Source organism: Urtica dioica, chromosome 3, assembly GCF_054948205.1.
Source record: "Urtica dioica subsp. dioica isolate 48M chromosome 3, U.dioica_male_clone48M_v1_H2, whole genome shotgun sequence".
NCBI classification, from domain to species: domain Eukaryota; kingdom Viridiplantae; phylum Streptophyta; class Magnoliopsida; order Rosales; family Urticaceae; genus Urtica; species Urtica dioica.
This window is the reverse complement of record NC_142758.1, coordinates 40,224,786-40,250,455: the sequence shown is the minus strand read 5'-3', so window position 1 is coordinate 40,250,455 and position 25,670 is coordinate 40,224,786. Positions and strand designations below refer to the sequence as shown.

General features: G+C 38.0%; 1 protein-coding gene, 1 long non-coding RNA gene and 1 pseudogene across 2 annotated transcripts; all 3 read left to right on the top strand.

Annotated features, from left to right (window-relative positions):
• The first annotated feature begins 1,447 nt into the window (after nucleotides 1–1,447).
• LOC149402771 (uncharacterized) lies at nucleotides 1,448–5,098 on the top strand. The gene is made up of 5 exons (XM_089608523.1): nucleotides 1,448–1,943; nucleotides 2,482–2,679; nucleotides 3,236–3,447; nucleotides 3,769–4,743; nucleotides 5,090–5,098. Exons 1-5 carry the CDS (start codon nucleotides 1,448–1,450, stop codon nucleotides 5,096–5,098), a joined length of 1,890 nt encoding a protein of 629 aa, XP_089464649.1.
• Nucleotides 5,099–9,745: 4,647 nt separating this feature from the next.
• On the top strand, nucleotides 9,746–12,225 carry LOC149402770 (uncharacterized; annotated as a pseudogene).
• Nucleotides 12,226–16,372: 4,147 nt separating this feature from the next.
• LOC149402769 (uncharacterized) lies at nucleotides 16,373–16,801 on the top strand. Its single transcript, XR_016296061.1, has 3 exons — nucleotides 16,373–16,394; nucleotides 16,532–16,630; nucleotides 16,722–16,801. It is a non-coding gene; the product is annotated as an uncharacterized LOC149402769 (long non-coding RNA).
• Nucleotides 16,802–25,670: the final 8,869 nt, after the last annotated feature.

The following is a 25,670-nucleotide window of genomic DNA, read 5'->3' as shown; positions in this document are numbered from 1 at the left end:
GGCAAGATCGAAAAATGCTCGGGCATCACGATTAGAATCGAACACTGAGGAATCAAAGAATACTGACCAGTCCAATTTCCAAAGGTTTGAACGCCGAATAGAGGAAGTTGCATTGGGACAAAAAAAACAATTTAGGGGTGAAGACTTTGCTTCCCCTTTTACCTCGAAGGTGTTAGAACATCTCTCACATCATGACTTTAAAATGCCGAGCATGCCACTTTATGATGGCAGATCCGATCCAGGGGACAACCTTGATACGTACAAATCATGGATGGCCTTACAAGGCGCAAGCCCAAAAGTAATGTGCCAGGCTTTTTCAATAACGCTTTCTGGAACCGCTAAGAAGTGGTATCGAAAGTTAAGACCAAACTCAATCAGGTCATGGAAGCAGATGTGCGAAATCTTTATGGATCAATTCGTCGAATCTCGGGCAGGAAGGACACCTAAGGAACGATTATTTTTCATTCGACAACGGTCAGACGAATCTTTAAAAGATTATATCAATCGTTATTCTGAACAGGCGATATTGGTGGACGACCTTAATGAAGATTTCAAGCTATCTAGCATTACATCAGGACTGCGTACTAATTCGGCTTTCTGGTGGTCTTTACAAAAAAACAGGTCCGAGAGATTACAATGAATTTCTCCTTAAGGCTCAAAAATATATTAACGCCGAAGAAGCCAAGTTTGCAGCGGAGTCATTTGGAAAGCCAAAAGTTTCCACAGGCAATGATTACAAAGGTGATCATTCCGGACGAGATAGCCGGCAAAGGCACGATCGAAGCGTCGACCCGGAACGCAGGGACGATGGCAGACATTCAAAGATAAATTGAAACCATGTCCCAAGCAAGCCTTTTGCGAGTCAGTATAGTAGCTATCAGCCACTTACTATGGGAATTGATCAGATCTATGCACTGACCGAACATCAAGAAGAATTTTGAAAGCCCGCAAGGATAAAGAAAGACATTACAAAAAGAGATCGCACCAAGTATTGCGCTTTCCATCGGGATATCGGTCACAATACTTCCGATTGCTTCAATTTAAAGGAAGCTATAGAAGCCTTGATTAGAAGAGGGAGATTGCAAAAATACCGAAAACAAGATCGTGGGCAAAGCGAAGGAAAAGATGATAAACCATACAACGAAATTGCCATAATAGCGGGAGGACCACATATAGTCGGCACGTCTCAAAGGGCACACAAAAGCTACATCAAGGAAGCAGACGCACATTCCTCCTAGGTAATGTTCACGTCAAATGCCAGACTAGGAAAATTACCTGAAATTGAAAAGGAAGAAATTAAGTTTTCTGACAAGGATGGAAAATGGGTTCAATTCCCACACAACGATCCGATTGTAATCAAAGCAATGATCGGAAATCATGTGGTCGGTAGAATACTTATAGATAATGGTAGCTCGGTGACATTTTGTATAGTGAGACCTTTGAAAAAATGGGTTTAAAAACCAATCTACTCAATCCATCTCCAACACAACTTTACAGTTTCACCGGAGACGCCGTCATGCCAAACGGTGTAATCTCACTTCCACTTACTATTGGAGAAAATGCTAATACAGCGACAGTCATCGCTAGTTGGGTTGTGGTGCCGGGGTCGTCGGCTTTTAATGCAGTACTCGGAAGGCCAACCCTACAAGAGCTTGGTGCCATAACATCCGTAAAATTCTTGACCTGCAAATTCCCGACAAAGCATGGCGTCGAAGTGGCAAGAGGAGATCGAAAGGTCGCTAGAAGTTGTTATTCGAACTACTTAAAAACTAGTCAGAATAAGTGTGGACAACCGGTTATGATGATTCAAAATGATAAAAATGACTTAGATCCACGTTTACCGAATAAGAATTATGTCGGTCCTGGCGACGACGTGGAATTGATCGTTCCAGACGATGCACAACCAGAGAAAAGTCTACAAGTTGGCAAGTTCCTAAACGAAGGTATTAAAACTAAACTAATCTCTCTTTTAGCAAAAAATTTAGATATATTTGCTTGGAAACAGTCAGACATGGTAGGGATAGATCCCAGTTACGCTTGTCATAGACTAAATATCGATCCGAAAGCAAGGCCAATTAGGCAGAAAAGAAGGCCAATGAACGCTGATAGATGCACAACATTGAAAGAATAAGTTGATAAACTTATTTCAAATAGGTCGATTAGAGAAACAAAATATCATATTTGGCTTTCCAATCCCGTTTTAGTTAAAAAAAAAGCAAAAAAAAAAAACAAACGGGAAGTGGAGAATATGTGTAGACTTCACCGATTTAAATAAGGCATGTCCAAAAGATTCTTTCCCTATGCCAAGAATAGACCAGTTAGTCGACGCTACGGCGGGTCACGAACTTTTAAGCTTTATGGATGCTTATTCGAGATATAATCAAATTCCTATGTACGGTCCAGATGACGACCACACATCATTTTTTACTGATCGGGGTCTATATTGCTATACCGTAATGCCATTCGGTCTAAAAAATGCAGGAGCCACTTATCAAAGACTAGTTAACTTAATGTTTGTCAACCAATTGAGAAAAACAATGGAAGCATATATAGATGATTTACTAGTAAAAAGTAAAAAGGCGGCCGATCATATTGCGGATATAAAAGAAGCGTTCGACATTTTAAGAAATTTTCGTATGAAACTTAATCCGCTAAAATGCACCTTCTGCGTTTCTACAGGTAAATTTCTCGGATATATAGTTAATGAAAGGGGAATTGAAGCCAATCCAGCCAAAATCTGAGCTCTCGTAGATATGAAGCCACCAAGGAGCATTAAAGAAGTTCAAAAGCTAACCGGATCCATCACGGCATTGGGAAGATTTATTTCTCGAGCCACAGATAAAAGTGTCAGATTTTTTGATCGCCTTAGAGGCTCAAAAAAACTTCGAATGAACCGAGGAATGCAACGAAGACTTCAAAAAATTGAAAGAGTACCTTGCATGGCCGCCTCAACTTGTGAAAGTCCAACAAGGGGAACCACTCGACATATACTTGGCAGTATATGAGCATGCTGTGAGTTCGGCCTTAATTAAGAATGAGGGAACAGTACAACTGCCGGTGTACTACACAAGCTGACGCATGGAAGATGCAGAAACAAGATACCCGGAGTTGGAAAAATTAGCTTTAGCCTTAGTTACAGCTTCCCGAAAACTTCGGCATTATTTCATGGCACACCCAATAAAAGTACTTACCAATTTCTCCCTTTGCCAAGTGCTCCAAAAGCCGGATACTTCAGGTCGGTTGATGAAATGGTCGATAGAACTCACTCAATACGACATCAGTTATGAACCAAGACCGGCAATCAAAGGGCAGGCGGTTGCCGACTTCTTAGCAGAATTCACATACCGACCAATGGAAACTCCCACCTGGGAATTATATGTCAACGGTGCAACAAATATCCAGGGTTCAGGCGCGGGAATTGTCTTGTCAGCCAAAGATGGTTTTCAAGTAAGAATTTCACCAAGTTTTAAATTTAAAGCTTCAAATAACGAGACTCAATATGAAGCCGTTATACAGGGGCTAGAACTAGCAAAATTTTGTGGAGTTAAAAAAATAATAGTCTACTCGGACTCTCAACTGGTAATTAACCAAATCACAAATGAATTTCAGGTAAGAGGGGCGAGCATGATATAGTACGCCACCAAAGCGCGAGCACTGGCCGAATGTTTTGTGAATGTGGAATTCAAACAAATTCCAAGAGAAGAAAACATCGAAGCAGATGATTTAGCAAAATTGGGAGCAAGTTCGACCAATGATACTCTGGAACAGCGAATCATAGATATCACTCTTCCAAGCATCAATAATGCCGATGTCCACATGGTTGAAGAAATGGAATCTTGGATGACACCGATCATTCAATTTCTCAAATTTAACGCTCTTCCATCAGACAAAGCTGAAGCTAAAAGTCTGAAATACAAGTCTGCTCGATATATTATGCAAGGAGATTCACTAAACAAAAGAGGATTTTCCACTCCTCTCATGAAATGTGTCGATGGCGATGATGCCAAATATGTGATGAAAGAAGTACATGAAGGGATATATGGAAACCATATTGGTGGAATGGCTCTAGCACAGAAAATATTGAGACAAGGTATTTACTGGCCTAGTGTAAAGTCCGATGCTAAGAAGTATGTTCGCGAATGCGAAACGTGTCAAAAGTTTGCTAATATACCAAAAAAGCCACCTACTAACCTCATCAACATTGTCTGCTCGGTACCATTTGCAGAGTGGGGAATCGACTTAATCGGACCAATGCCGACATGGAAAGGAAACTGTAAATACGCAGTCGTGGCCATCGACTATTTCACAAAATGGGTTGAAGCCGAATCCCTCGCATGTATCACCGAAAAGAAGGTAAAAGCATTTGTATGGAAAAATATTATCACCCGATTCGGAATTCCCAAGAAAATAATTTCTTATCACGGGACTCAATTTGATTGCAAGCCATTCAAATCATTCTGTGAAAAATATGGGATCAACAAAGCGTTTTCTACGCCGATGAGGCCACAAGCAACTGGATTAGTAGAAGCTGTGAACAAATCCATCAAGCACGGTTTGAAAACAAGGCTGGGAGACTTCAAAGGCGCATGGGCAGATGAATTGCTAGGAGTTTCTTGGGGATATAGAACTTCGAAACATTCATCCATAGGAGAAACTCCCTTCTCGATGGCATTCGGCACTGAAACAATGACCCTAGTAAACATCGGCGTAAATACTCCTGCTTGGGAAAATTATGCCGAAGAGGTAAATAACGTTAACCTTAGAGCTAATCTTGATTTCTTAGAAGAAAAAAGAGAAAAAGCAAAGGAATACAACTTGTTTAATCAAGCAAGGATCGTGCGTTGTTTTAACAGGTCTGTCCGATCAAGGGGATTCAAAGTAGGCGACAAAGTGCTGAAGAAAATATTTATGCACACAAAAAACCCAACAGATGGGATGCTCGGCCCAAATTGCGAATGCCTATATACAGTCATCTCAACGCTCGACAACGGTGCATATAGGCTAAGTCGGGGTGGAAAGGAAGACAAACATGCTTGGAATGCCGAGCACCTTATCCGTTTCTTCCCATAATTTGTGTTATTCCAATCAGGGTCTATGACCAAGTTTATTGTAAAGACAGATTTGTTTGAAGTTCAATAAAAGCCATTAGGCTAATTTGTGTATATAGGCGATGAGCCGAACATGATTTTAATTCAATCAAGGCTCACAACCAAGTCATTCTCAAAGTTGCCAAAATAGGTAGACCTCGCATTTTTATACCCATTTCAAGTTATTCGTTATTCTTGAAATGATCATCCCACAGAAATTGTTTGATTTGCTAATATGGGCCTTTTTAATCCCTTTCGAACATTAGTTGCAGATTGGGATATTTCTCTTTAAAAGTTCATGTTTTAAAAAAGAAAGAGAACTTTCAGTCAGTTTTTAGCTACTTAAAAAAAATGTACAATAAAAGGCTGTTAAAGTCCGAGCCACGGACATTTGTCTCAAAACAAAGAAAAAAGCAAGAAAATAAAGAAGATCCGAAGATTTTCAAATATTACAAACCAAACAAAAGAAAAAAGGGAAAGGTTTAATCGTCTTTCTTGGCCGGTGGTTCCTCATCGACATGTTCCGAAGAAAGCGTTGGTTTTTCAACTTGAAGAGGTTGTGGGTCGGACGAGTGGGAGTCCGTCTCTTGGTTAGTCTCTTGGGACGCCTCGGCTTCATCCAGGTCGGATACATCCAAACTTGGATTTTTTACCTTCAAACGCTCCACAGTCTCCACCCGACCAAGATAATAATACTTGCCGACCTCCTCCTGAAACTCTTCGGATGCTTTGAAGGAATCAACGGCTTCATCGATTTTCTTCTGCATAACAATTTTTGCATCCTTCCACAAGCCTCTCATCTTGGCCCTCGCATCTTCTGCCACTTTAACTTTGTCTTCGGCCGCTCTAACCTTTGTCTCCGCATCTTCGACATTTTTCTCCAAAGCTTTGACTTTGGATAGAAGATCCTCGTGGCTAGCCTGAACCTTCTTTAAATCGTCGGACAATTTTTCTCGGCCCAAAAGACCGTTGATAAGTTCTGATGATAAATGGGAGAAGTCGGCAACGGCCTATTTGTTTTTTGCAACATTGGCATAAATATATACCCTATACAAAAAGTCAAAGATAAAACTAAATTCGGTACTTACCAAAGAAAGGCAATCGGTAAGACGAGTTGCTCTAGCAACTTTGTTAAGAGAATCGATATTGGCCGGATCTTTCATAGCTGGCGCCTTCATCATAAAATTAAAAACAGAAGTCAAATGATCTGGAGCTGTAAACTCCGGCACTTCTGCCTCTTTAAGTGAAGGGGAGCGAACATGAGATTCAGTCATTGGAACTTCGCTATCTTTCCTCGACGGCTTTGGCAAAGTTTGATTGCTCGGACCCGCTCCCGCACTTCTCTTGTTCGGTTTCATGTTCGGGGGTTTAAAACCCTTTGGCAATGCAAAATTAGCCGACAATACAGCAGTCTTACCCATATCTACAAAAAAAAAAAAAAATGCATGTCAATATCAAATAAAATTTAAAATATTATAAAATAAATAAATTACCATAACTGTGAATATTGGCGGGATGAAAAGCCCAATAGTATCTAGAAATATTATATGCCGACCATAGCGTAAGAAACGATCGGGAAGAGGCCGGCAGATCCGTTATACGGTCTACTTCACCTAAGTCAGACCTTGAATATAATTGTTCAAAGGTCGAATAAACAGTGGGGATATGATATCTGGTCTGTGGTAAATCGGACACTCGAATAAAAAAGAATTTTTCCCTCCATTTCTTACAGCTACTCAGCAAATCTGGAATCAATTGAAATTTCCTACTTATGGTGGTCAGGTTGTACCAACCATTACAACCGGGATTCAACTTGAACTTATAAAAATGTTTTATAACAGCTGGTGAAGGATCCCGACCCAAATATTTCCTCCTCAACATTATCACACATATCATAATCCTATATACATTTGGATTTAGCTGTGTCGGAGTTAAGTTGGAACCCCACAAAACTTTTTCTATAAACGGGTGAAGAGGAAGACCGAATATTACCCTCAAAATAGACGGATTAAAGGCTACAAGTCTCTTGGAAGGGGAATGTTGAAATTCATTTTCCCGGGGAGCTATTAATTCTATTCTCTGAGCAATTGATACTTTCTTCCTGAAACTAGTTCTATATTTTTTGGAAGATCCCAAAGAAAGCCATTTAGATGAAAAGTCTAAAGGTTTGCTTTCTAAGATTTCCTCGGTATAAGTCTCAGAAATCTGATCATCCGCCTTATCATTATCGGAGGAAGGAATACCAGGTTCAGTACGAATAGAAGGATTTCGGTCTACTTTATCTACTGAAGAATCCGAAGAACTAGAATTCAGACTGGAATCCCCGCTAGAAATTTGAATTGTTTCCTGAATACTAGATGAAACAACTTCCCCTCGGCTTAATTCATTAATATCCAAAGCCGCAGAACCCAAAAAAGAATCGGAATCAGTTGACATGGTTTGTCCAATAGAATTCGAGAAGACGAATTAATTTTCTTTATGACATTCGCAATTTTCTCTAAGATGGTCAGTATTTTAAGTTTATTTCTACGTGTATAAAACTACTAACCGAATGATGAAATGCCGACTGCTCTCGTAAAGGCCGATTGATCCCGAAGAAGGAGAGTGCCGACAAATTTAAAATGTAAAGTATGAAAGTAAAAACGAATTTGAATTACCTATATATATATATATATATATATATATATATATATATATATATATATATATTCACTAAGGGAATTTGAATCGACATAATTCGAATCGACGCAAATGAAAGCGTCTTCAAGAATAGCTTCAAAAATCAACGTTGTAGATCATTTACCAAGGAAGATTTTCAAAAAGGGTGACATAAAATTGCCAACAAACACTACTAGAAAAATGGCTATTTGCGTCGCACCTATTGCATCACTACACTTTTTAAGCGACGCAAATATCATGTTTCTCGTCGAAACATGAAGTGGCGTGATCAGAATGAGCCACGTGTAATAAATCGGGCATCAGTTTGTGAAAAAACGACGCTGGAATGGCGGGTTCCCATTGGGCGACGCTTGATGTAAAAGTGATGCCCCAGCTCTCCCTCTGACGAATGAAAATATTACACGTGGCTCGGCGACGCTCAATTAAAAAGCAACGCAACAAATATGGGCCGTCACTTATAAACTAAGCGTCGCCCAAAGTAAAAAAAAATTAAAATCGGCCAATTAAAAAAATAACTTTGGCGATGCAATACCCATTGGGCAACACTTAATAAAAAAGTGATGCCACAGCTCTCCTCAGTCGAATGAGAATCTGCCATGTGGCACGGCGACGCTCAATAAAGAAGTGACGCCCAAAGTCAAAAAATAAATCCAGCCAATTAACGCTCATTTACCAGGCTGTCTTCTTCATCAGCGAATTTTTTTTGCAGAGAAGAAAATAAAACCCGCTCATTTACCACGACGGTGATTAAAGCTTCCACCGCATCCTCACCGGCCGTTGAAGCTTCCAGTCGATCGTCTTCGTCATTTCGTCCAAAGCTTCAACTTTCAAAGGTAATTTTGTCTCTTTTAAAATTAATTTTAGGTTTTTTTTTTGGATTGAGAAATCTGATTGTTTTGGGGATTTATTTCCATATTCATAGTTTCCATCACCGCCGTTCACATTCTTCGTTTCCGTCGCTCATATTCACTCCGACAACTCAAGGTTTGTGTTTTTTTTTCATTGTTTTCCTTTTTCATATTTTCACTCCGTCGCTCATTTTTTTTTTTTTAACTCGGACCTGGACGTGTCTCCGAGGTTAGTGTTCAGTTTCGATCACGAAAAGGTATAGACCGAAACTGGACGCCACTCCGACTGTGTTTCCTCGACCGCGTCGCTGCTCCGACCGTGATTCCGAGCCCCTCATTCAGGTTAGTTTTTTTTTTTAAAAAAAATTAATGTAAAACGGTTCCCTCTAAGCCTTTGATTTCCTTGAGTGATTATATCATATATGTTATGTAACTGACATTTTTTTTCTGGTGGTGGTGTGATATGATAATGTGTTTGAGTTTTTGTTTTTGTTTTTTTTGGTGGTGGCCGAGTGACTGCTATAGGGTGTAGAAAATAATTTTTGTTGTTGTTGTGTTGTGATTTTGAGCGTTTATATATCATATATATTATTTAACTTTGATTTTTTATTTTTGGTGGTGGTGTGATGATAGTGTGTTTGGGTTTTTTTTTTTTTTTGTGGTGGCCGAGTGACTCTCTACTAGGGTGTAGAAAATAATTTTTTTTGTTGTGTTGTGATTTTGAGCGTCCTTTGATTTTTGAGTGATGCTATTGATTTAAATATTGTTGTTTTGTTGCTTAGTGGTAACTTTCTGTTGAAATTGGAAGTGGGGTAGAATATGTATGACAATAGTTTATTATGAAAATGAAATTGGAAGTCGTTTGTGGTGATCTATGCCGGTAGTTGTGATAAATTATTGTGATTACTTTTGTTGTTTTGATGTCCTTTCTTTGTAACCGGTGTTTTGTGAATTAGATTTAGATTTTAGATAATCGTATGATGGTATAATGATAATTTTAGGTTCGAGAAAACACCTTAAAATGCTTTTGTGAATTTTTTCGATTACATTGTCGTTTTTATTGAAGTATATATTCATTTTCATCATAGATCTATTATGGATAAATTATGGATGTCGGCTCGTAGAGATACGATGCAGTATGTGAACGGGGTGAAATGTTTCTTAAATCATTGTCGACATGCTTGCGAAAACATAGAAAGAATACCGTGTCCGTGTGTCAAATGTGGGAATTATAGCTTTGTTAACATACCCACTCTATATGATCATTTGATTATGAATGGCATTTATCAAAGTTACAAAGTATGGACACATCACGGTGAGAATTACATGCTTGAGGACAGTGAGAGATCTGAAGACATGGATGTTGATGCTCCTCATATAGCTCAAATGGTTGAGGATTTGCAAGATGAGCTGCTTGACAATCCCGACGAGCTATGTTCGTTGTTAAGTGACGCAGAGACTCTTCTTTATCCGGGATGTGTCAAGTTCACCAAACTTTCGAGCTTAATACGGCTATTCAACATAAAGACTAAATATGGATCGAGCGATTCTATGTTTTCAGAACTTCTTGGCCTGCTGAGTGATATGTTGCCTGAAAAAAAATCATCGTCGTCTTTGTACGAGGCCAAGAAAACTCTAGCAGCTATTAGCTTGGGTTATAAAAAAATCCATGCATGTCCGAACGATTGCATCCTTTATCGTAAGGAGTATGAAAATCATCAACAGTGTCCCGTGTGCGAAGAATCAAGGTGGAAGAAGAAATCTGATAAAGATCAGGAGCAATCCACAATTCCGGCAAAATTACTGTGGCACATTCCAATCATTCCGCGTCTATGTCGATTATTCAGGAATCCTAAGCATGCAAAAACTTTAACTTGGCATGCTTCTCAAAGGATCGACGATGGAAAACTTCGACATCCTGCCGATTCGCCGTCCTGGAAACACGTGGACACAAAATGGCCGACGTTCGGCACTGAGCCGAGAAACCTTCGATTGGCACTATCAGCTGATGGCATCAACCCTCATAGTCATCAAAGCAGCAGATATAGTTGTTGGACAGTGATTCTTGTGATGTATAATCTCCCTCCTTGGTTGTGCATGAAACGCAAATTCATGGTATTATCGTTACTTATTTCGGGTCCCAAACAACCTGGCAACGATATTGATGTGTATTTGGCTCCCTTGGTTGATGAACTCAAGTTGTTGTGGGAAACTGGAGTACAAACTTTTGATGCATATCGTAAAGAGACATTCATTCTTAGAGCTGTCCTCATGTGGACAATAAATGATTTTCCAGCTTATGGTAATTTATCCGGTTGCTCTGTGAAAGGTTACAATGGATGTCCGATTTGCGGGAAAGAAACTGAAGGCATACACTTGAAACATGGGAAAAAGATTGTTTACATGAATCATAGACGTTTTTTATCATTGAAGCATCGATTTCGTAGATGCGAAAAAGCGTTCAACGGCAAGAGAGAGTTTCGAGTAGTTAGTAAACCATTAACTAGGGTTGAGACATTTGATATTTTGTCACAAATGAAGTTCAAGCCTTTCGGAAAGATTGTGAAGAAGAAGATTATTGGGACGAAGAAGAAACCCGTGAAGAAAAATCCAGATGATACGAATAAGAGAAAAAGAGGACCGAAAGTAGTCTACGACAAGGGATGTTGGAAGAAGAAATCAATCTTCTTCGAACTGGAATATTGGAAACATCTACTACTCCGTCATAATCTTGATGTGATGCATATTGAGAAAAATGTTTGCGTAGTATTATTGGTACACTTCTGAACATCCCTGGTAAAACTAAAGACAAAATCTCATCACGGCGTGACATGGTGCGTATGGGAATAAGAACAGAATTGGCTCCGGAGGAGAAAGACAATCGGACATATTAGCCACCGTCTTCTTTTACCCTAACAAAAGATGAGAAGAAAATGTTTTGCCAAACATTGTTTGATATTAAGGTACCTGATGGCTATGCAGCAAACATCCGTAGTTATGTTTCTATGGATGAATTGAAGTTGTTTGGACTTAAGTCTCATGATTGTCATGTTTTGATGCAACACCTTTTGCCAGTAGCCATTGAATCGATTCTTCCAGACGGGTTGAGAGATGCTCTCATACGACTTTGTGCATTTTTTAACATTCTTTGCTCTAAGGTAATTGATACGTCAATACTGGAGTTGCTGCAAACGGACATTGTGATTACATTGTGTAAATTAGAACAACATTTTCCACCATCATTCTTTGACATAATGCTTCACCTAACTGTTCATTTGGTTCGAGAATTGAAATTGGGAGGGCCTGTCTATCTTCGTTGGATGTATCCATTTGAGAGATTCATGAAAGTCTTGAAAGGATACGTAAGAAATCGACATCGACCAGAAGGTTGTATCGTTGAAGGATATATGGCAGAAGAATCATTAGAGTGTTGTTCAGAATACTTGCACGATATGAAAGCTGTCGGACTTTGCAGTAATGAAGATCGGGATGTTTCCATCAGCAAAGGTATAAGCAACGGTGTAATTGAGACAGTTTCGTATGAGCAACTTTTACAAGCACATCAGACGATCTTAGAAAACTCTGATTATGTTCAGCCTTTTATCGAGTAAGTTGTTGAATCATATTTTCTCATGTTTTAATTTTAAGTACTTATGTTATTAACTTTTTCTTTCCATTAACATAGAGAGCATATGAACCTTCTTCAACAAACATCAAGAAACAAAACGCCAAAATGGATACAAGATGAACATCTTCGCCGATTTCCCCGATGGTTACAAGAAAGGATCTTAAACGATGGCGATGTTCCTGACACATTGCGTAGTTTATCAAAAATACCGAGTAGAGAAGTCATTAAACACTCTGACTACATCATCAATGGCGTTCGATTTAGTACTGAATTGCGAGATAGTTCGAGAGTCACGCAAAATAGTGGAGTGAGCTTGGTGGCGAAGAGTATGCAGATATCAAGTGCGAAGAGTATGGAGTTATCACATAAATATGGGAAATCGATTACGTGTCTTTTCGAATGCCCGTTTTTCTTTGTGATTGGGTTCAGAGTAACAATGGAGTCAAGGTGAATAAGAATGGATTCACTTTGGTAGACCTACAAAGATTAGGTCATCGTTCAGATCCATTCGTGATGGCAACACATGTGAAACAGGTCTTCTATGTTCGTAGTCAAAGCAATTCAAGATGGTCATATGTCTTTGCCACGCAGAGTAAAGATTATGTTGACGAACTTCAAACTGAAGTTCATGACAATGATATCTTAGCCGAATCTCTAACTCCTACGAAATCTTTATATTCAAGTACTGATCACGTCGTAGATAATGAAGAAGAGTTATTATACTCGCGTGAAAATGTAGAAGGAATTTATGTAGATTGAAAATATGTTAAGGTAATAATTTTACTAGCTTGGGTGATGAAGATATTATTTTATGATTTACATGACTTATGTGAGTTAATTAATTTGGTTATTGACTTCTAACTTTTTTTTTTGTGTGTGTAGATGCTGAAATGTCTTCAGGTTCTTCATCAACTGGTTCATCATCCGATGAACAAGTGCCTACCCAGAAGGTTCATAGAGGTCCTACGAAACTGCCAAGCTTAGCACGAGCGAGGAGTCAAGGAAATAGAGTTAGAGTTCACGTTAATGACTATGGAGAGCCTATCGGTGACACGGCAAGAGTTTTTGCAAATTACTTGGGTGTTCAGGCAAGAAGTGTGTCAATTCTTTATGAAAATTGGCACAAAGTCCCGCGCACTCTTAAAGACCAAATGTGGAATGACATAATTGTAAGTCTCGTGCACTCTTTATTGATTTTTAATTTTTGTCAGTACATTTTGTAATAATTGATATTAAATTTGATTGTTTCAGGCGACTTTTGACATTGAAGCAAGGCATTGTTATGCGACAATGAAAAAAATTGGAAAGCAATGGCGGGATTTCAAAACAAGGAGGACAAGAGAAATTTACGAATGCGTGAATCAAAACATAGATCCAGAAAGCATCGCTACAGATCAAGAGAACAAGTATGGAATCCCGAGAGATGATTGGATACGATTTGTGAACTATCGTATAAGTTCAGAGTTTGCGGTAAGTGTATATTGTTAAGTTTGTTGTATATACTTGAATACAATTAATGCAATTAAATTTTTGTGACAATTAACTCTTATTACAGCAAACGAGGAAAACACAACAAGGTAGAAAAAAAAAATATACAACTCCTCATCGAAGTGGACAACGATCATGCGCGGAAGTAAGAGAGAAACTGGTAAGTTGCAATTTGAATGCCAATCATAATTTCAATGAAACTGTATATTGAGTATAACTATATTTGTAATTGTAGAGGGCGAATAATCCGGAAGGCAACATTCCAAACCAAGCTGATGTTTGGCTCGAGATGCACAGAAATTCGAAGGGAATTCTTCCTGATGATATGCTAGTCGTCGAAAAAGAAATTGTAAGTATAATGCTAAATTAAATTAAGTTTTTATTTCGTTAAAGTATAAGTGTATATTGTTAATGTATATATATATTTTTTGTAGAATCGATTAAAGGCATTACGAGATTCGGGGGAACTACAAGAGGTTGGAAGCGCCGATATTTTGTCGATGGCTACGAATTCCACAGACTATTCGGGACGCGTGCGAGGTGTCGGAGGATCCATTACACCGAGTCAATATTGGGGAAAATCAACACAAAGCAGGAAAGAAGCAGAACTCCATAGCCTAAAAGAACGCGCGATGCTCATAGAGCAAAACAAACTTCTTAACGAACAAGTTAAACTCTACGCCGAAGAAAGAAAATCACTTGAAGAAAGGCTACGGCAGGTAGAACGTGAAAGGGGTGGAGGTTGGAATGAAGGTCCAACTTATTTTCCCGACCAACCTAATCATATCTCTCCATTTCAACAATGGCAACAAACACCTCTCTTTCCAACGGATTTTGGTTCTTCATTTCCTATGTTTGGCGGGACACCGCAATGCCCACCTCATCTAATTCCTCATATGCCTCCTTTTGGATCACAAACATCATATTCACCACGAACTCCTCTGGTACATATAAATTGTTTTCAATTATTATCTCACAAATATTGAAACATTAGAATTTTTCTTGGTTATATTATATAGGATACAAATTCTAAAGAAGTTGAAGCCCCTGCGTCGCGCAAAAAAAAGCGAAAATAGAAGACTCGAACTCAACCCGAAGAGCGAAGGTAGCCTCGTACACCTCAACGCTCTATGACTATGCCAAAATTCACAAATGAGGTAACATAATAAGTTAATGTATACATATATGTCAAGCTACATATATATCTAACAATCATGCACATATGCATAATAGGAACTTGTGGATAGTTTAGATTACGTAAATAGTGCGTCCCTACAACCTCCGCCCCCACCGCCACAGAAGCCAAAGCCGAGGAGGCCAAGTAAGCATGTACCCGAACCATATGTGCCGTCTCCAGTTCATGAAACACCAGTCCAATCTGAATTATTAAAGGTAAGAAATCTATTATTCTTAAAATAATTATTTTATTGTATTCATTTTCTTCTTATGTTTTAAAGGAAGAGACATGCCTACTTGCTATTGGGAATATCGAGAACATTGTTACATCTGGGATTGTGATCTACGATGAAACACCAAATCCTACCATTCACTCGGTGCCCCTTAGAGATGACTGCTATAAAGTTTCGGTATTGTTCGTAGAACAGATACACATGAATGATCCATTGCCGATCCCCGTAAAGGATGAGTTGTTGACTCTCGCGCATGCGCTTAAATCTATTGTAGAGTGGCCGAAATGACTCGTCTTGCTTCAAGAAGGACATGTGAGTAAATTTTAATTTATAATTTTATATAAGTACTATATATGTTATTGAAGAAAATAATTACAGGACAATGTACAAAAATCAAAGAAGAAGGGTAAATCGACCATGACTGCGCCGCGAACACAACAAAGATCTGCCCATGTGCCTCCTCCAGTGGCCCCGCTCACTCAAGAAAATCGTAACGTGCTTGATCAAATATTGGAAATCATGGTGAACTATCCAAATGATTGCTTGTACACCGTAGAAGGAGAACCATCTCTTTTTGGCATTCCTACGACGCTCCACATGTTAAAAGAAGATATCCAACATTTTATGCAACGAGAAGATATCGGGGTCTATCCGATTATGTTTTATATAAGGTATGCTTAAATAGTGTAATTCGAATATATAAAAAATTATGTTGTTAATAACTCTATTTTTTATACTAGGCACTTGTTACAACAAGATCTACTGTACAATTATGATTTCGGATGTCCGCATGAGGTCGCATATGATCGTAAGGGTAGCATCGAGGAGCGAGCATCTCACATTACGTCACAATTATGTCAATTGAGAGATAGGCGTGTTCTACTTATGCCTTGGAATTTTACGTAAGTTTGTTGCCAAATGTTTAATTTTTTTTTAGGACTTATAAGTAATTGACTCTAAGAATTTAATTTTTTAGGCGTCATTGGACACTTATCGCGATGGATCGTGATGGTAATTCATACTATCTAGATTCTCTCGGTAAAACATCCCTGCCACCGGATTTGAAAAAAGTTTTGTCAAAGTAAGTAAATTCTATACTCTAGAATAAGTAGATTCTCTCGGTAATTCATATTTAAGTTTTGTACTTATAAACTTAAATATATATATATATATATATATATATATATATATATATATTTGTAGGGCATATAACGATTATGAAGCCGGAGTAGATGTTAAGTGGCATGCTCCAAAGGTAAGTTAAGACAACTTTTAACCTCTACGCCCATATAATGTTTATGAATTATATTCCATTCTAGCTCCCTCTACGTGTTATAAAATCTCAATATATAATGTTTATGAATTATATATGTATTAATTATTTTATTTTAGGTACCATTTCAACCTTCGTATTGGGAATGTGGATATTATGTGTTACTAATGCTAAATGCATTTTTTCGAGCTAAATCATTTTCACATGCGATTAACGTTGTAAGTATATTAATTAGTTGTTAATTTGTGAATTTTAATTTTATTATACCTATTTTATATTTCTAATAACGTGTTTATATTGTGATTTCAGTTATCCATGTCGGAATATACTTCAAAGGATATAGACCCGCTTCAAGAAGAATATTATAGGATTGTCATCGATGGTATGCCTAAAACTACTAGTGCATGACTAGTCACATTTGATTTCTAGAAGTAGTATAATTGTGAAACTATGTTGAGATAATTGCAAACTACTTTAGATGGTACAAATGTTTAACATATACTATATAGATTATTTAGTTGTGAACTATGATTTTTGGTGAATGTGGTATACTAAGTTAATTTATACTGTTGTTTATTCTGTCTCAAATATGATTTAGAAGCTGTTTTGAACCTGCAGGACTTAATGGATAATCTGTATATTTTCGTAATTAAAAAAAAATAATAATTTTGCATCGCTCGGTAACCAAACGTCGCCAAAAAAAAATAATTTTTAATCCTGTTGCGTCACTTTAAAAACGAGTGACGCGGAGTCCTATTGCGTCGCTTTTTATACTTGTTGCGTCACTTATAAATTGAGCGACGCAACACCTATTGCGTCGCTTTTATAGATATTGCGTCACGCTAAAATTGAGCGACGCAACGCCTATTGCGTCACTTTTTACCAAGCGACGCCCTTATCAATTTGGGCGCCAGATCTGACGTGGCGCCACGTGGAACGTCGCTTGTGTATAAGTGACGCCCTAGACCTATTGCGGCAGTGGCTTTTGCGTCGCCCATAAAGTGACGCAAATGACCTATTGCATCACTTTTTGAGCGACGCAAATATCGTGATTTGTAGTAGTGAAATTGAAAATGTTTTGGAATTCAAAAAACTTTGAAATATTTAAGTTTTCACGTTCGCTCCAAAATCACAAAGTTCTGAATCAATAAAGTTTCTCAATCATTCAAGAGCGCTAAGAAACTAGGGGACAGTGTTATAATCGGAATATTAATAACACCGAACAAACTAAATAAAACATCGATCAAAGGTATTTTAACATGAGAAACGCAACGAAGCATAAGTTAAGCTTCAATGCCGATTAAGTCTAATAAAAGCTTCTCGGCATAATAATAGACGTCAAGATAACGTTTACTTGGCCACGTAAGCACAAAAGAAACCGCAAAATAACTGAAGGGAAGTTATTTTGCACGGTTACACAATAACTGACATAGAACGTGGGTCTGATCAACCTACCATCAGAGGAAAGATATAAAAAGGGGAGAGGAGGACGAAGTACGGACACACTGCATTCTATAGACAAAAAACTATATTCTTATTGTGAAACTTCTTGTGTTGAGATTCGCTAGTATAAGAAAAGTCCGGTCTTTGTATTCAATTTGTTACAGGTTATACAATCGTCGAAACAATTGTTAAATCTATTTTTAGACATCAACATATATATATATATATAATTTATTTTTGAACAAAAAATTTAATTTTTTTTTTCGAATATTTTCGACGCATGGTTCTTGAAGAACACTATTTTATTCTTTGAATTTTATCAGAAGCCATAGCAATCTGAGAAAAATTTATTGCAATCAGTAAAATTTAATCAAGTTTATTTAAAATGGAATCCCATAAAATAGAATGCACTCTTGAGTAATCTTCATTTATGCATTAAAAAATCAAAAAATATGTAAAAAGGAAAGAAAACAAAAAAGAACATATCGTGTAATTGTTGGAATTTTGGAAACGAAAATATGGAAATTACACCTAATATCGTATTTTTAATCTTTTTCAAAAACAACGGATAAACGTTTTACATTACCAAAACAACGGATTTTAAATGTGAATAGTTGGTTTTGCCCTTACCTCGTTTATTTCCCAGTTGCTCTTTAGTTTTTCTTCGGCCATGACTTCTTTTGTCGCGCTAATTGACTGTCCGATAAACTTAGCGTATGCAATTTACCGCTTATATACAGTATAAATATATAATGGATAAATTACAAGAATACCCCCTGAATTCAAGGGTCGGTAACGAACTGCCCCCTAAACTCGAAAAAGTCACAAAAAATCACCTGAACTCTCGTTATGTTAAAGTATTGCCCCTTCTGTCAAAAATATTCCGTTAAAATTTATATTTTGAGCACATGACTCTCACGTGATTATTATTTGAAGGGAAAATTAATAATATTGCTTAAATAATTAAATAAACCATTTATTTATAAAAATCACAACCCTTTTTTTATCCATTTTCTGAAAAAAAAAAAAAAAAAAAAAAAAAGCTTCCAGAAAGTGACAAAACATAAAACCATCATCCCTCTCAATAACTCTCACTCTTACTCAGCTTCGAGAACATCAACAATGGCAGACAAAGAGGAACCACAGCAAGACGGCGGCGGCGACGACTTCAAGAAGCTTCTGCACTCCTACGTCGGCCCGAGCTTTGGCGTTTTCCTCGCCGTGGTCCGGCGACAGATGGTGGAGCTCCGTCGCGCGGAGGAGCAGGTCCGGCAGATGCGGTGGCGACAAAGAGAGGACGCGAAGGCGAACGCGAGAGTGGTCGAGATCTTCGCCGGCCATAGAAACTCGTGGCAGGCCGAGGAGAAGTGGCTTCTCCACTAGATCGACTCGGCGAACCAGGAGATTGCTCACCTCAACGCCACCGTCACCGACCTCGAGAAGAACGCCGAGGAATCCAGGGACCGCCTCGGTAGACTCGAGGCCGACCTCGTCGAGCGTGACCAAGTCATCGGATACATGTCCAGAGCCACCAATATTACTAATTTTCCCTTCAAAATAATAAGCACGTGAGAGTCATGCGCTCAAAATATAAATTTTAACAAAATATTTTTGACAGAAGGGGCAATACTTTAACAGAACGAGAGTTCAGTTGATTTTTTGTGACTTTTTCGAGTTTAGGGGCAATTCGTTACCGACCCCTGAATTCAGGGAGTATTCTTGTAATCTATCCATATATAATTTAATAAGTAGCATATATATATATATATATATATATATTTAATCACGTACTGGTTATTGTATACACTATACTGATTATGTGATATTGTATACACTATACTGATAATGTGATTATTGTATACTGTTAGCGTCAGAGTTACGGCGACGGCAGAGATATTGTACATAATATACTGATAATGTGGTTATTGTGTATTGCTAACGTTGGAGACGAGTGTCGGAGTTATGGCGACAACGGAGATTTTGACACTACAAAAAAAACGTCACTTTACGCAATAGATATATATGTCGCGTATGTTACTAATCTATTACGCAAGATCATTGCGCGACAGAATATTATGTGAATTGTCTGTTGCACAATTTTCTTCATGCAAAATCCATGCGCAACTGAATGTTTGTCACGCAACTCATCTTAACCCGCCACGATTAAAATTCGCGCCTTTTTGCTGGGACACATGCGCCACATAATATTTGTCAAGCAGATTCTGTGAATTTTTTATTAAAAAAAAATGCATCCCTGTTTTATTTGTTCTACATATTAGACATACAAATTAATTTTTATATTCAACATAATACTAACAAAACAAAATACTACATATTGTTATTGTCACGACCATCATCATCATGTTAAATTTTGAAACAAAGTACTACATAATATGTCATAAAATAGAACATGTATACAACACATTACAAACTCAAAAGTTTTGAACTACTCGTCGCTATCATGATCTGATGCGAATTCGCTTCCGAACTTCTCTTTTATGAACGAATTTACTCGGTCTAATTCTTTCCTCAACTTCTTGTTCTCCTTGTGTACGTTTGTCCGATATGAAGATTCGGCTACCATGTCCTTCTGCCGATGAGCCCGTCCAAATCCTATGTCAAACAACGTAATAGACTTTCGAATGTGACGAGTGACCTCCTCCTCAATAGAAACAACATCTGGTGTCTAACCCGTCGCAGATGCTTGACTGAGTTGATCCTCCAATGTCTTAGTGAACTTGAGCTAACATCACAAAAACTAAATTAGTTGAAAAATCTAAGTCTATTCTAAAAATATGTGTAATCGTATTTTTAACTTACATATACGGCCACAGCTTTCGAGTTTACCCATTCACCACCTCTGTAATGCATTTGCCTGAACATTTCAATTGGACCGATCTCCTAGTTTGTCTTGAGATCAAGCTAACTAATTAAAAAAATATCAACAATAATAATGAATATCTAAATCGCATAAAAAATTACTATTACCTGACTAAGTCAATGGTCTACTAAGGATTTGTCACTGTGACTACTGGTGAACTTCTGCTTACTATGATTTTCTTTCATTTTCTCCGAGTATGCTTAAAATGATTTCCAATATGTTATGTAAAATAATTAAATTAAAGTAACAAAATTACTACTTAATTATAATACATTGAAAGAGTCTGTTTCCCAATGATCAATCATGTCGCCCCAAGTTTCTTTTTTGTGACAAATTTGTGGTAATCTTTCTATAATTTGTTCCACCGTGTATTCGTTCTTCAATCATTCAACATAGATTTGTCGCATATTGTTACTGAAAGAACGCCAAGAATTTTGAAGTTGGTGGCAACAGTCACCATGAACTGTTTGTCTTCAAAGTCCATGGTGTGTGTTGTCTGCAACATTAATTCATATATTATATTTTACTCCCCCAAAAAAATAAATTATATTATGTTTTACTTATATGTAAATAAAATTAAAAAAAATAACTCAAAGTTACCGCTAAGAATTGGTACATCACATTTTTCGCAGTACTAGGCTCCTTTGACCATTGTGGACGTTGAACGGACACTTTTTACACACCGCTCCGCTTGAGTACTAAATGACATTTCTCCACCCGTGTTCGATCTTTGGCATATGTTCGTCAATTTGAAATGGAATCTTTGCATTAGACTCCTATTCAAAACAAAACAAACTAAGTGTAAATAATTCAAAATTAAAGCAAAACGCACACATCAACGGTTACATGCCGAGCATATGAAGAATAACCGTCTATTCCGCACGTTCTGAGAATTGTACCATCGAGAATGAGAGACTAATCACCCCACGTATTCGACCCAAAAGATGAACACTTCACTTTTACATACACACACAAATCACAGGCCAGAAGTCTCACCTATTGTTCAACACTATCTTTTATATTTTATCTCTTTTGATAGATTCGACTGTAGTTAGAGACAATATTACCTAGACACTCTGAGTTCTCGAGACTGCGTTTTCCTAAATGCTCTTCATGAGATATTCGTTGTACTAATTTTGTCTGTCATAATATATATATTATATATATAACTGCCTTGATTTTCCAACTAAGTTTGCGAAACTCAAACTCGTTACGGATCATAATCTAGGCATTTGTTTGACAAAATATAGCAAATTTTAATACAATCTTGTTGAGTTGATCGTATAATTCCGTGTCTGCTTAACTAATGACCAATTAAACTTAAACATAGCGTTTCAGTAAACATAACCATAGTTCACTACTACTTGAACACGTGGTAGGGACTCTAGGACCACAAATATTATATAAGTTGTACGTGGAATAAAAAATCAAAGTTTAATGAATTAGCGCGTAGTTAGCCTAAATAGATTAGGTTATTATGTGGCCTGTTCTCTAACCACACACCACATACATCATTATAATCCATATAATTTAAGTTACGTATTAAACTGGGAATCCGATAGGAGAGAGACCGATCAAAACGCAATAAACTAAAATAATAAAAAGAATCAATACATTATTAATTGGTTTTCATTTGAGGTCAAAAATGTCTCCAGGAAAATGTTACTATTACTAATGATTAATTATTAGTATATGCACAATTCTCTAGTGATTAATTATTTTATTTCACAAAAAAAAAAAAAGATCGGGTTAAATTTTTTTATTCTTTTTTTTTTTTAGGGACGCCAATACAAAAAAGAAATATGAATGCAAGCCAACTAATTCGTTACAGTTATACTCTAGCTAGGTTTTTTTTTTGGTAATTTAGCAAAATAGTAAACTCAAACCTTTAAAATTACTAAATAGCCAAGATTTTGTAAATACTAAGTAAATAGTCAGTTATCATTTAATACACGTCGAAATTTACAAAATTGCACAAATGATTTCCCGCCCATAAGTCACAGCTGTTGACTTTTAAAAAAAAAAGGAAACGTGATTCCGAGAATCGAGGAGAGTAATTACTTCAATTTTAAACCGATCAACTTCACAACCGCTTTTCACTCGACAATTAAGAAAAACAAAAAAAAAATCTCCCAAAAAAAGTTTTCAAATCGCGTCACTCTCTCCGACGAACTGCATTATAACAGCAAAGTAAAATATACTGATACTACATGTCGAATTTGCTAGAGCATTGGAATCGATCGGCGAGGACGAATACGAGTTTGGTAACCACGGCGACGGCGGAGACTGCCTCAAATAGGCGTTCGAGCTCCGACGTATTGGCGCGGAGCTCGGCGTGTTTTTATATCTCGTTTTTATATATATAAGGGAAAAAAAATTAAAGGGTGAAAAAATTATGTGAAGACTTGAATGTCCATTTGTAAATTCTATATTTTAGTACAAAATCAAGTGGATGCATTCTAGTCCAAAATCAAAGGAAAAGAATGTATTTGTCACTTGTTAAGTACTACGTCTTTTTTGTAACTTGGTATACTAGCAAGTGTCGGAAATTGATGTTGAGAAAGGTCTCGTTTAGTTTTTAGTTTCGCTCTTTATTTTCCGATGTATTATTTGGTGCTTTAATTTCCCTTTACGTTTTTCGGTTATTATTAGAACTTAGATTTGGTCATGTCGTTTATAGTTTTAGTTTAGTCTAAGCATAGTCTTTGTTATGTCGTAGTCTTTGTTATGTCGTTTGTTATCTGTTCTTTTTGTTCACAGCCTATATAAAGGCTGGTTTGATGTACAAATCGTCAAGTCAAATAAAACTGTTTTGGGTCTCTGATTCATTCAAGAACAGAGTCCGAATTCCCAATTTGATTTCATCTTCTCAAATCCTAGAATTGCAATATGGTATCAGAGCGAATTTCCGCATTCAATTTTCTAGGTTAGAGAAATCCACTTCGTCCTCCCCGATTTCCTCGACGATCGGAAAAGATCTCCGACGCGAGCCCGGTGGAATTTCACGAAGGTCAATTTCCTTTTACCTCCAAGTATTCCGGTTATTTGGCGCCTCTTTTTCTCGATTTCAAGTTCTTCTCACCATCGCTTCATCGACGGAAGAAGCTTCATCGACGGAGCGCATTGGAAGTTCGGAGTGTTTTTATCAAGATTCTAGTCCGGCGAATTTCAAGCCGTTTCATCAACAAGAATCTATTTCCGGCGATTCAAGCCGTGTTATCTTTCAAGATCTTCTTCCGGCGATTTTCCGCTTTGTCAAGACTTCAAGATCTTTTTTTCGGCGATTCAACGTCGTATCAACGGGTTCAAGATCCCAATCCGGCGAGTCCCGCCGTGTTAAAGTTTCAAGATCCTTCTCCGGCGAGTCCCACCGTGTCAAGATTCAAGAGGCTTCTCCGGCGAGTCCCGTCGTGTCAAAGCTTCAAGATTTTCTTCTGACGAGTCCCGCCGCGTCACATTCAAGATCTTCTCCGGCGAATTCCCGCCGTGTCAATGCTTCAAGTTCTTCTTCCGGCAATTTTCGCGGTGTCAAGGCTTCAAGAAAGCTGATTTTCGATCCCTCTAAATCCCTCTCTCTAGCGTCGCAATGGCTGCCGGAACGATCAGCCGCCTCAGTTCAGCAGCGCCGTCGTCTCTCGCACGCCGACTCTTCGACGTCTCTGTCACGCGCCGAGCCTTCGGATCGGCCTCGGTGGCGCGACTCAACGACGATTAGTTACAGGGGCGTTAGGTCGAACCAGAGCTCGCTGATTCAGTCTCGCCGTTTCAGAGAGAAAGTCGCGAGCGATTCGCAGTCGGACATAGATCTTCTCGCGCAGCATTGGGTTTCTTCTTCGTCAAGGTCTGGACGAAAGTTCTCAGCAAGTCTGGGCTTCTCAATCACTCGCCAGAAAAGCGACGAACAGTCGGCTTCGAAGCTCACGGCGGTCGGCGATTCGAAGCTCACAGCCGTATCGACGAGAAACTGCTCCAAGAGCCGAGACACCTCCAATCGTCCCGAATTTCTCTCCGAAACCGGACCGCCCCGCTCGAGCCGCGTCTCCGGCCACGCACCACTCTACGATCAGCTCGAACATCGCGGATTCGCCGCTCTCAGACAGCGACGGGAAATCCATGGAGGTGCACGGCTTACTCTGCAATGGTGTTTGTTCAGAAATCTCAGTGCACTCAAGGTGTTCGACAAAATGTCTCGGAGAAATTTTTTTCCCAAAACAAGACCGGTTCTTCACAAAGTCAATTTTTTTTCTTCATTCAGGCACACGGGTCGGGACAGCGTGGCCTCCTCACTGTGACGCTCAGTCTCACAGTTGGTGTTTGGTTGCGGGTGATTGGATTCCGAGAAAGCTATGTTCTGCAATTCTGTTCTTCTTAGCGCACTCAAGGTGTTCGACAAAATGTCTCTGAGAAATTTTTTCTCAAAACGAGATCGGATCAATTCATTTCATCATTCATACGATCGAAGTCTTCTCCGAGTTGTCTTCTCCGATATCCAAGTTCAATCCAAGATGAACTTTCGGGAAAGTTCATCTTGCGGGGGTGTATTAGAGATCAAATATTTTCCATATGTGTCGTTTATGTCTATTAAACGATAAGTACGACAAGTTGTATTTTCCATATTTGTTTCATTGTATTTTCCTTTATTTCCTTAATGTCTCATGGCTATATAAAGCCTTATTCTTGTACATTTCTCATGAAGTTTTGGAATAAACATTTTCACTCTCAATCATTCAAGATGAGAGTTAGTTTTCCCAATTCTCAAATCCAATCTATCCTAACCTAGAAATGTAATAGTTATTAAGTTGCAATTTCAGAAGAATGACTCGGTCCTGTATCTAATATTTTTAGATTTTAGTTTTTTTTTAATTTATAATTTGAAACGTACGGATAGTTTTTCATATTAAGCTTTTGTAGTTCTTCTATAATAGTACTAGATC